Consider the following 12,314-nt stretch of genomic DNA (forward strand, 5'->3'; position numbering starts at 1 on the left):
TCCATCCAATTTCACAAACCCATGTAGACCTAATCTAGAAATCGAGTATCTACTCAGATTTATCCATTACCCACATATCAATAGACATGTTTTTGCATAAGTAATGCCTTACCACCCTAAGGGAATCATGTAGGCTAAATCATCATGGGTCTTTCCATGTATAAGCCATACATTTTTGGTGTATCATCCATACATAATTCCATCCAGATACACAATTTTTTACGTATATCCTACCTTATCCAAGAATTATATTAATTCTAAATTTCCATTGTATTTTCATACCATTTGTTTAATAAACCAAGATTAATTTTGAGGTACGTGTATCTAGACACCCCTGCATATATTATCCATATCCAAAATATAAAACCTTTATGCATTATAATATACATTCATACAAGTCATATATAAAAAAATCCAAGAATAATTACCAAAAACTGAAAATCTATTAAATCTCTATAGCCTAAACCATATATTCCAGGAGGTACGTTCCCACGTACTCTTCACATATAATTCATATGTATTTATAAATCCATGCAAGCCTTTACGTACATCCAAGAGGTACGTTCCCACATACTCTCCACATATAATCCATATGTGGATTCAAATCCAGGTACGTAACACTTTGCGTACATCCCCATGTATAGTCGATACATGATGTAGTCCATCTATATTCCAAATCACCTTGTGTGATTCCAAATTATGAGCTACAAACAAGTTGTAATCAATTCCAGTTCCAGGCTACACCTGTAGCTATCTCCAAACCTAAGCTACAGCTGTAGCTATCTTCAAATCCAAGTTACGCCAATAGCTATATTAAATTCCAAACTATGATTTTTTTTTAATTTCTTTTGCTCAGCATGTGAATCCAAGCTGACTTTTGCTTCCCATCCAATATAAAACGCGATCATCATCACTTCATATGTCTGAGATACGAGTAGACATACGAACCTATCAAACATAGTAGATTCTATCCGCAAATATCATTACACATAGACGTATAATCATTATAAACAATAAACAATCACCCAATCCAATCCATGCATTACGTTTAATCCATTATTTTAAAATTTTGCCATTTTAACAATATTGTCATAGGAAGTGCGCATACCAAATACCCCCAGTTCTTTGACATATAATCATTTATGATAAAGAACTAAGATCTGATTATCATGTACCACACATTCCACGTAAAAAAAAATATATAACACATATAAGCATGCGATAGTTTATCGAGATCCTCCTTAATTTCACATAACCAACTTTTACTTATTTTATCCTGACAACTATCCATGTGTTAAACCTCCTACCTGAGGTACCAGCATACACTCACACCTCAAACTGAAGGTATACTATATATTTTCCTTGTACCATTAAACCTAAGTTAGCTTACTCACCATTGCTTACAAAGGTTACTTAACTCGACTTACTAGTCTTATCATCATGTATCCCTCTTAAGTAAGAGATTTCTAAATAGTCCTGAATTAAACATTTTATAATTCAATCTATACAAACATGTTATTCCAATTGACTACATATAATATGCAAGTAACACAATTAGCATCATATTAGTCGACTATCCTTTTAAAATTACTTATTAATTATCTTACCGACTGGAGGTGCATCTACTCTACTAATAGTAATAATAATAAATCTTCTCATGAAACTAAGCATTATAGCTATGAGTGCAAAACCATTTTTATTATTTCATAGATTTCCTTATATGCACAAAAAATAGACATAATAAGTGACAAGTAAAGGCATGAAAGTATGAGTTATCTTTGCTTTTTCCGTTCTAGTATGTTTCAGGTATTGCTATTGAAATTCCAGGATCAAAGCTTTATTTTGTTTGAGCTTTAGGTAAGGACCTCATTCCCATGACTCAAGCTTTTCCATGACAGAATATTAGGAAACCAAGTTTCTCTCTGAGTCATCCGAATTTCCTTTGATGGAATGTGTAAACCTCCTCTTTTAGCTGAGAACCCTCAGCTTTCGGTGGAAACCATCATCTTATGCTAAACATCAATGAACCTGTCTACCATGGGTGAATGCCGATTATATTTCCAAAACACTAACTGACTGAGGTATGACTTCTCCTTGTTTGCACCAGATACACCATAGTCAGGGACCTTCGTGGCATCATTTATAAGAGAAGCATCTGACAACAACTTCATAGCAAGCATCATTTGAGCCATCTTTTCACATCAACCAGTTTTAGCTGCAAGTTGGCTCAAACCTCCAATTATATTACGAGTGCCTCCCGTCCTCATCGTACGTTCATGTATGACTATTTCTTCATTTTCTATAGGTGAAACTTCCATTAATCACACCTTGGGGGGAAGCTACCCCTTGAACAACAACAACATCTTTTGAAAATGATATGAACGTCTCCTTCCTGATTTATTTCCTTTTTCTTTGACATGCAAATCCGAGTCCATTCCGAATGAGATCCTTTTGTTAGCTCCATTATTTCCTTGATCTTTCGTAACTCGTGCTTTTTCCTTTCATGGATTCATGAGTGACCCCCACACCAATATTTTAGTAAACTGATAGGACATTTCGTACCTCCTTCTTCCTGAAACCTAAACACATTGCGAAGCTCCTAAGTCATTGACTGAAACTGTCCACTTTAGTTTAAACTAAGCATCAATGAACCTGCAAACTTGAAGCTGCAAGATACATATGAATAGAGGTAAAACCGGGGGATATCATCTTCATATTAATAACCATGGACCAGGGGACCTGCAAGGTGTTAGCCCCATGTATATTCTACACATCAAGTGTGAAGGTGAAATAACCTGCATCCATTAGTATACGCCATTGAACCTGTTAAGCTCAGGCGAGCTTCACCAAAACCTGTTAGATAGCCGAGGGTGCCATTGAACCTATGAATCACATCCTAATTTTAATGAACCTGCTATGATAGATATTCGTATGCACATCTTAACGTGCATATATTTCTCTAGGCATTTTAGCATTTCTGCATAACTGGTTAGATAGCATATAAAAGAGCATATACCATAATATCCTTTTATGTTTATTCTAGAAAGCATGCCCTAAAAATAGGTACATTTATCCACGTGAAGCTATTCAATACCCATATTCATGCATAGACGGACATTTTAACTTAGCACATGTCAACATGTCCCGTATCAATTAGATCATGTAACAATTATGATCTTATTCATATAAAATACCCCATAGCATAAATAAATTGCACTATGATCAGAGCATTAGGTTCATGTATAGCCCAATTATAAAGAAATCCAAGAATAACTGTTCATTACAATTCTAGTTAAATTTTAAATTTTCCTTTAAAATTTAACTATTTTCAAGTTATAAGTCTATGGGGGTATATACACCTACTACCCCCCGAGTTCTTTAATATAATCCTAACTTATAGTGAAGAACTAGGTTCAAGCTTGTAGTTGTACCCCAATATGTAAATACACATGCATGCCACATATTTAACCTAAACCATATAGAGCATACTAAATAACAGATTATTCAAATCAGTTGTAAGTATATTAGCATTGTAAAGCTACCTTAGATACGATGAACATATTAAATCTCCCTACTCATACAAGTTATTCAACTAGTTGAGCATATAAGCATGTAATAATATTAAACCATAAAACCAATCATCCAATATACCTTTTATATGGAAATCAACCTTAGGTAAAAGAAAGGGAGAATAGAAATTCACATACATGTGCCATATTAAGATGATAGGTGAATTCAGGAATTAAAATTTGTACCTCGAACCTTGCCCAACTATGCCACGAATCCTGCGGAGGAGCTTCTCTAGCTTGACCCTCATATAGAATATAACCTTCCATCCATAATGTTAATGAACCTTCGTAGGGTGAGCACGAACCTTGTTGTTGAGGTACCTTCAAATATTCGGCTTACATGCAATAAGCTTCATCTACGAATTAGATTGAACTTTTAACTATGGTGCAAACCCTTCAAATCCTTGCTATGTGTCCTTATCTCCATCCTTTATGGACAAGTTGTACATATTCCTCCTCGTACTTGCATGAACCTCCATGTCACAGTTTCCTGATATTTGTATGTACCTGAACTACGCCGAGATCCAAAGATTGACATGAACCTGCACCTTGTAGCTCTTCCACCTAATACACCTCCATTCGTACATTAAATGATGCAGATGCACACACCTTTTCTTCCTCATATTCATCACTTGAACCTTTGTTTGAATTGTGAGCAGAGCTCTAATGAGGACTAGAATATCCATCATCATCTTTTGCAGTAGATGCCTTTGTGCACCTGGAACCGATCTTGTTTCATATTCAACTCATATTTCTTCCATTCCAGACCATATAAAATTAATACCATCATCTGCAAATCCGAGTCCGAGCTACGACCAAGTCATAGTTAATTTATTTTTCTTGAAAAATTGACACTCTTAAGATACCATCATGAGTAGTGCATCATCCACTATCCCCTGGTTTATTGTAGCAATTAAATACAAAAGGAACATTATATAATCCATAACTAGGTTCAACCAACCTTTACCTGAACCTCTAGGCTTATGCGATCATATTCATTGTAAGAAATAATAAGGTTGGAGAAGCGGCTACCATATGTAATATTCATTCCAATGAATACTGTCTAATCCAGGTTGCAGAATTTCCTAAGTTTAGCTGCTTGATCCCGCAATAAGGTTCCACCAACGATCCTTCCGGTAGTAAGCCTTTAACTTTATCTAGTGGGGAAATATGAACCTTACATCCTTCGAAAGTTCATGAAGTTTGTGAACCAGAACCTCATTTATATGCCCATTTTTTTAGAGACATGTGATTTTAAAAACCTTTATAGATAAAGTTGTTAACAACAGCTCCTTGAGGGAAGCTACCCCTTTCCATTTTTTTTATTGACCGAGAGGTCATTTGTAACTTCCAACATTCCTTCTTTGAGGTTTTCCGAGATCCTTGACTCCTTATAGTCAATAAATATTAACAGACTACCACATTTAACCAACATTTTACATTTTATTAAGTGAAAAATAGCTTTAACTACGAACCTTTAAGCCTACCTGAGCATGCTCGTTGTAGGAAACAAGAGGTAACATAGGAGAAACATTTATCAGCCTTTATTATGGTCATTCCAAATTACTTTTCCCAGGAGCTGAACATCCTAGGTTCAAGTAATCAAACCTAGTTATATATGTTCCCATATATCCTTGCGGTGAAGGCCTGCTTCTTGTAAAGCTTTTAGCATATGCACCTCCATATATATGGGGATCTTATGCCCTCATTGTCCTAATTTTCTTCCTTATGAGTCTTCCTCCTAGATTTTTTATCAATTTTTTTTATTCAAGTTACCTTCCATCTTCGAAACTCCCATATGAGAACTCAATTTTGATGCTTCTAGTAGGTGAAACTTCTTGACTTTGGGACTCTTCTCCCTGAATCTTATCTTTCATTAAGAGGTCTGCATTCCTATGTTTTCCCAGATGCTTTTGTGCCTCCTCGCCTAGAAGGTGTGCATCTGCATATTAACCTCTTTGCTAGCATCCAAGTTTACCTGGTGCTCATTATTCAGGAGGTTCATATCCTCAACTTTAGCTTTGTTCACCAATTAGGATGTTCAAACCCTCATATTTTTTCAGCTCTTTCCACATCTCATCACCTAGGAGGTTCACGTTCTTGGCTTCTTCTGCATTTGCCAATCTAGAGGTTAACATATATATATGAACCAATTTGCTTGTGTCCAAGTTCTCATATTGCTCTTATAACTAAGAGGTTCAAATAATTAACATCAATCAGCTTCAACTACTATTTATTATCAGGAGGTTCATATAATTAACAACAATCAGCTTCCACTGCTGTTTATTAATCAGGAGGTTCACCCTTCAGCTTCAGGTTCAGCTACTTCCAAAATTTCCACTGTGAGAACTATTATAGTCATTAACCTCTTTGTAGTTGAACCTCTAAGATGAGGTTCTCCTTTGGGCTTTGAGAACCTTCTGTCATGAGGCAATCTTCAGATTGAGGTTCCTCTTGTCTTTTTCTCATATATCCTTCACCTGGAAACCCTCTAAGTGCCTTTTACTTCTTTAGCATGATGAGGTGCAGCTTTGCTCCTGATGCTCATCTGAACTTATCCAGGAGACCTTTACTTCCATCAGCAAGTTGAGGTTTAACTTCGCGCCTGTTCGTCAAATATACTGAAACTCAAGATTGAAGGGGCCTTCAGGTGCCTGAACCATCCGACACGCGAATCTTTACCTGGTTCACATGCATGAATCTAAAACTAGTTGGAACTAATTTTCGTTTCCACCAAAGATCCATGGTTTCTCCTTCATTTCTTCATCCTTTTGGACACGCCTTCTTGATGGATTGATTCTCCTTTACGTATGTCAACTTGATTCACGAAAACCTTTGTTGAAACACCATTTATAGGATCATTTACGAGATTACCACCATTGTTCTTCAAGGTACGACCATCGTTGGACATATTTTCTCTCTAAAGATGATGATGATCCCCTCCTTATAGCGCCAAAAATATTGTGACAGGAATTTGGTAATAACACCCCAAGATTATCGTGCTTAATTAACAAATTCACCCTTGGTTCTCGAGTGAATAGAGGCTGCTGCAACTACTGAATAGAGGTACAACTGCAGAAATAAAATTGGAATTGTGTATGAAAAATGAGCTGAATCGGCAAAGAACCAAGTAGAAATGGCTGAGAACATCCTTCTCAATACGGCCAAATGTACTCGAAAAATAGTCACAATGGTTACATGTCCAATTCGCATAAAAAGTGATTATTCGAACCCCTTTTCCAATTGCCTACATACCCTGGATATAGGGATCAAGATCAATGTAGTTCTCTAGGGTTGAACTCCATTTCTTGGCCAATAATCCACATTTTTATAAGCCAAAACCAGTTCCCATAGTTAATCCAACTGTTTCCAAGTGAGGTTTTAGTGTCCAAGTGCGGGTGGATACTAAAAACCTAATTTAATCCACAACCGAGACATGATTATCCTTAAGCCATGTATCTACTCTTTAATCCTTGTTATTTACCACGTTTATAGTGGTAGAATCCTTAAAAATCCATTCCATGAAAATATGAGTCGTTCTCCTTTGTTATAGAAGGTACAATCCTAGTTTAACACTGATTATGTCACTAGAGGTATGCTGATGCTCCTGTATCAGCACCTCACCATCATTTCTAGCCATTCAGGTGCTTCCACCACCTCACTTATCCATCTAAGACTACTTCTAATACCTCTTAGTATCTTTCATGACTCTGTGGTACTGCCAGTAGTTAGCTGAACCTCCTGGTTAGCTAGTGCTTTACCAAGACCCCTGCACCTCAGTGCAGCTACCTCCAAAACCATGAAACTTTGGGTCAAATTCATACCAAAATACACCATATTTCATGCCAACTGAGCCCAATCTTTTCATGGGCCTTAAATCTAGTTCTTGCAAGAAATTGGGCACAACAATTTCCATGCATGATAAATTGGAGAAATATTCAAAGCAATATATCAATATACAATCTACCATCATTTATCAAGTATCATGAAAAAGAGAATGAAGAATCATCTTGTTGGATCTCGAAGACTGTGTTATGTATTTGTCTATCAAGCATTTTAACTTGGTGATTTATAAACCAATTAACAGTAATGTATTCTCTAAGAAATAAGAATATTGAGTTTTCAATCGAGTTAAGTCGACAACACTATTTCTTAGAAAAATACTAAATCGCATCTGTGAAATTCTTGTAATTTGCACAAATTATTTTTTTAATATTTAACTCAGTTGGCAAGGCAAAAAATAAACCACCTGAAATTTTAATGTCATGCGTACTTATTTCAGTTTAGCAATTGTTCAAGTTCGAAAAAAGTTGAAATCACTAATTTGTATTCAAACCCCTTTTATACATTACCGTCACACAAGTTAACAAAAAAATAAAGAACGTGAAAGTTGTAAATTACACATTTAACCTTACTACATTTGTAATTTTTCTAATATAAGAGTATCTCCAATGGTGTAAAACCCTTAGCTAAAATATCTACGTGGAATCTATGTGACACCTAAGTGACAATATTTAGAGATTATGTAAAATTTCAAACACTCCAACAATAGTTGCCCTTAGCAAAAATATAGATAATCACATTTGGTCTGCTATATTTGTTGAATCACTGAATTCCCTAAGTATAATTTTGCTATCATAATTATACATAATATCATTGGAGTGTTTTTCCCGTAAAACCCTTAGCAAAATTATCTAAGTGGAATCTATGTGACACCTAAGTGACAATATTTAGAGATTATGTAAAATTTCAAGCGCCTCCAACAATAGTTGCTCTTAGCAAAAAATATAGATAATCACATTTGGTTTGCTATATTTGTTGAACCACTAAATTTCTTAGGTATAATTTTGCTATCATAATTATACATAATATCATTGGAGTGTTTTGCCTTCGCTTTAGGTAAAATTTTACATAATTCATGATTTATTATATTTTAGCTAATTACCATTGGAGATACGCTAACTCTAGGTACATTTGAATTTGCTCTAGATTTGCTGAATATTCCTTTCTAAATCTTGAATATAAAATAAAAGAATATAAACTGTTTCATTTCATATTCTCCTCCGATCCTGTCAAGAATGAGAAGAAATTGTTGAAAACAAAAATAAAAAGGAAATTATTCCAAACCAACATTTTTTTCCGAAAATATATTGAGAAATAAGCTAAAGAAAATAATTCTTTCTAATTATTATTTTTTCTTATTGCACATTATACAGTTTGAGAAGGTAGATTAGTGTTGGGTATCTACAATTGTTTAAATTTAATCGTTGTTTATATTTCGTCATCTTCGTTGCTCCCATCTGTTATCAAGTACACGAAAACCACATCCCCAGCCAGCGGCAGCCAGGGGCTGCGTAGCGCCTTTAGAACACTGGTCAGTCAACTATGTTGACACTCACATTTTAGCAACCAACCATGACCAAAATTATGTTCAGCCACAATTTATTTCTATACAATTTTTGTTTTTGAATGACCCTTCAATTTTTTATATTTTAAAAACTTATCAAAAATAATAAATATTTTCTAACATAAAAATTAACTATATTCATTCACGTCCACTATTTTTTTTCATTATACTAAATTTACATATATTAAATATTAATTAACCGGGTCATTTTACCCAATTTAATATTTTTTCCTTCTAACATTTCACTTTTTTTCTTGGCGTGTTCGATCGTCTTGTCATGCATAATGTTTCCCAAATATTATTCTTTTCATATGTAAGTGAATAGGAAGTTATTGGTTACTTTTTGATAAAGATATAAGATCAAAGTGTATACTAAAAAACTACCATAAACAACACCACCCAAGTCTGCTTTCAGTCTGCTTTCTTCTAAAGCAGCCTATCAAAGAAAAAGTGCGTTAAACAAGACCAAAAGAGCATGTTGTTATGATACAATGTACTCATATTCACAAGTGTAAATATATAACTGCTATCTTAGGTTCTCAGCATTGAAATTTGTAAATTCCAATTTGAATCAGTTAACTTAAGACATATATAGTCATCAGGACCAAATAAGATGTCCCGTTAGACATCAACAAAAGAAACTCAAGGTATGGAGCTACCAATATCACTCTCCTCCACCTTTTTAATGTTTGCACTTCTGTTTACAAACGCTGCATCAACTACAGTTCAAGACAGTTTTCATAACTGTCTACTTCGGAATTCAGAAATAACCATTCCATTCTCCACAAATTTTTACACCCCTAACAACTCTTCCTTTACATCAATTCTTGAATCTACTGTACAAAACCCCAGGTTCATTGTATCTGATTTTCCAAAACCTGAGCTTATTTTCGTGCCATCTAACATCTCGCATATCCAAGCTGCTGTTATTTGCTCAAAACAACTCGGGGTTCAGCTACGAGTACGCAGTGGTGGCCATGATTATGAAGGCTTATCGTATACATCAGAAATGAAGCAACTATTTATTGTACTTGATTTAACAAAATTTAAATCCATTGTCGTCGATATCAGTGATAACTCTGCTTGGGTTGAAGCTGGTGCAACCATCGGTCAGCTCTTTTATAATATAGCAGAGAAGAGTAATATCCATGCCTTTCCAGCTGGCCTATGCACGAGTGTTGGCATTGGAGGGCACATTACAGGAGGCGGTTATGGTCCTCTATTGAGGAAATATGGCCTTGCAGCAGACAATGTTGTTGACGCTCAGCTCGTTAACGCCAATGGAACAATTCTTGATCGAAAATCAATGGGAGAGGATCTATTTTGGGCCATTAGAGGAGGTGGGGGCGGGAGTTTTGGGATCATCGTTTCGTGGAAGATAAAGTTAGTTACTGTTCCATCAACTGTTACAGTTTTTAACTTTGCCAAGACCATGGACAACGACACCACGAAGCTACTGTATAAATATCAGCAAATTGCACATAAAGTTGATGAAGATCTCTCTTTGAGAATCATTTTTCGAACTGTGGATTCAGCAATAGAAGGGGAAAAAACCGTGCAGACGTCTTATACTGCATTGTTCCTTGGCCGAACAGAGAGGCTACTGAAAATCATGACGAAGAGCTTTCCAGAATTAGGATTAAAGAAAGAAAACTGTACCGAGATGAGCTGGCTTGAATCTGTTCTTTTCATATCTGCATCAGCAGGATACAATACAAGTTTAGAAGCTTTGATTGAAGGTAGATCTCCAATCAGGTTCTCTTTCAAAGCAAAGTCTGATTTTGTGCAAAAACCAATCTCAAAAAAAGGACTAGAAGGGCTATTAAAAAGGCTTTTTCAGGAGGATACACCGTCCATGATATGGACTCCATATGGTGGAAAGATGAGTAAAATCTCAGAATCCGAGGTTCCTTTCCCTCATAGGAAGGGCAACAGGTTTTTGGTTCACTACGCAACAGCCTGGACCACAGACGATAAGGATGCGGAAGCAAAACACAAAGGTTGGATTCACAATCTTTACAGCTACATGGAAAGATATGTTTCAAGAAATCCGAGAGCTGCATATGTCAATTACAGGGATCTTGATTTGGGAATGAACAAAGATATGACAACAAGTTTTTTAGAGGCAAGCTCTTGGGGTACGAAGTATTTCAAAAACAATTTTGAAAGGTTAGCAGGCATAAAGAGTAAGGTTGATCCAAATAACTTTTTCTACCACGAACAAAGCATCCCAAGATTATTATAGAAATGTATGAGATGTTACATCTATAGTCAGGTTACAGTACTTGCATCGTTTGGTTAGTTGAGGAATTTACATGCTATAATGTTTTGTTTAAATTGTGAAGAGCAAAATTTGTAATAGTATTGTCGTGTTTAAATAATGTTTGATTGTCTTTGTTACGTTTATGCAGTGAGAATGCTTTATGATAGTATGCAGTTTTTGATATTTTTTCGAACAAAGAGTGGATGGAGGAGAGGTTGCATTGAGAATGCTTTCAAGTATCTAGTATTCTGGACCGGTAAGGATAAGGATATGGAAACGAAACACATTGATAGGATTCACGAACTTCACAGTTAAATGCAAAAATATGTTCAAGATCTTCTAGAGCTGCATATGTGGGTTAAAGAGATCTTGATTTAGGAAATGAAGTCAACATGTTTTTTAAGGCAATCCCATGGGGTCCAACGTATTTCTAAAACAATTTCGAAAGATTAGTGATCCTACGGATTAAGATCCTTCGGCCAATGAAGAACACTTTACGGCCATAAGCCATGAGCTTGGACATTCAGAAGGCTACCCCTCCTCTTCATCCTTATTCATCGACTAACTTTCCACGTGCCTCACCCGTGCTCCCTGTCGTATTCTTCGTCTTTCTCTTATCCCCCTAGCTCCCACTAGTCACCACTCTAAGACCGAGGACACCTGACAACTGAGAGAATATAAGAAAGAAAAGAAGGGAGAGACAAACAGACAAAAAAACAACAACTAATCCCTCCGGATAACAAAGAAAAGAGAGAATTTTACCCATCTTTAAATAAGACTATCAATTAGCAAGCATAAAGATTAAGGGGACTTTTGGATCATGGATTACAACCCTGTAAACGAGAATGAGAATAAGGTTTTAATACATTTTGTTATTAAAGTCTCGTTACCACTGCGGTTAAAAGGGTTGGAATTCCATGATCCACAAAACTTTTTCTACCATGAACAAAGCATCCCAAGATTATTGTCAGTTAAGAGATGGTACATTACATCCATATATAGTCAGGTTAAACTTGCATGGTCTGTTCAAATTATGAACACTGAAATCTGTAACAAGAACATGTAGAAGTAATGT

The 12,314-nt window shown here is 35.6% G+C and overlaps 1 protein-coding gene across 1 annotated transcript; it reads left to right on the forward strand.

Moving 5' to 3' along the window:
- The first annotated feature begins 9,355 nt into the window (after nucleotides 1-9,355).
- Nucleotides 9,356-11,406, forward strand: LOC141673430 (berberine bridge enzyme-like 26). The gene has a single exon (XM_074480175.1). The coding sequence runs from the start codon at nucleotides 9,626-9,628 to the stop codon at nucleotides 11,219-11,221; it is 1,596 nt and encodes a 531-aa protein (XP_074336276.1). The 5' UTR covers nucleotides 9,356-9,625; the 3' UTR covers nucleotides 11,222-11,406.
- Nucleotides 11,407-12,314: the final 908 nt, after the last annotated feature.

Source organism: Apium graveolens, chromosome 1, assembly GCF_009905375.1.
Source record: "Apium graveolens cultivar Ventura chromosome 1, ASM990537v1, whole genome shotgun sequence".
Lineage (NCBI taxonomy): Eukaryota > Viridiplantae > Streptophyta > Magnoliopsida > Apiales > Apiaceae > Apium > Apium graveolens.

Coding starts and splice junctions, on each gene's coding strand:
- LOC141673430 (XM_074480175.1), top strand. CDS start 9,626: ATGGAGCTACCAATATCACTCTCCTCCACCTTTTTAATGTTTGCACTT.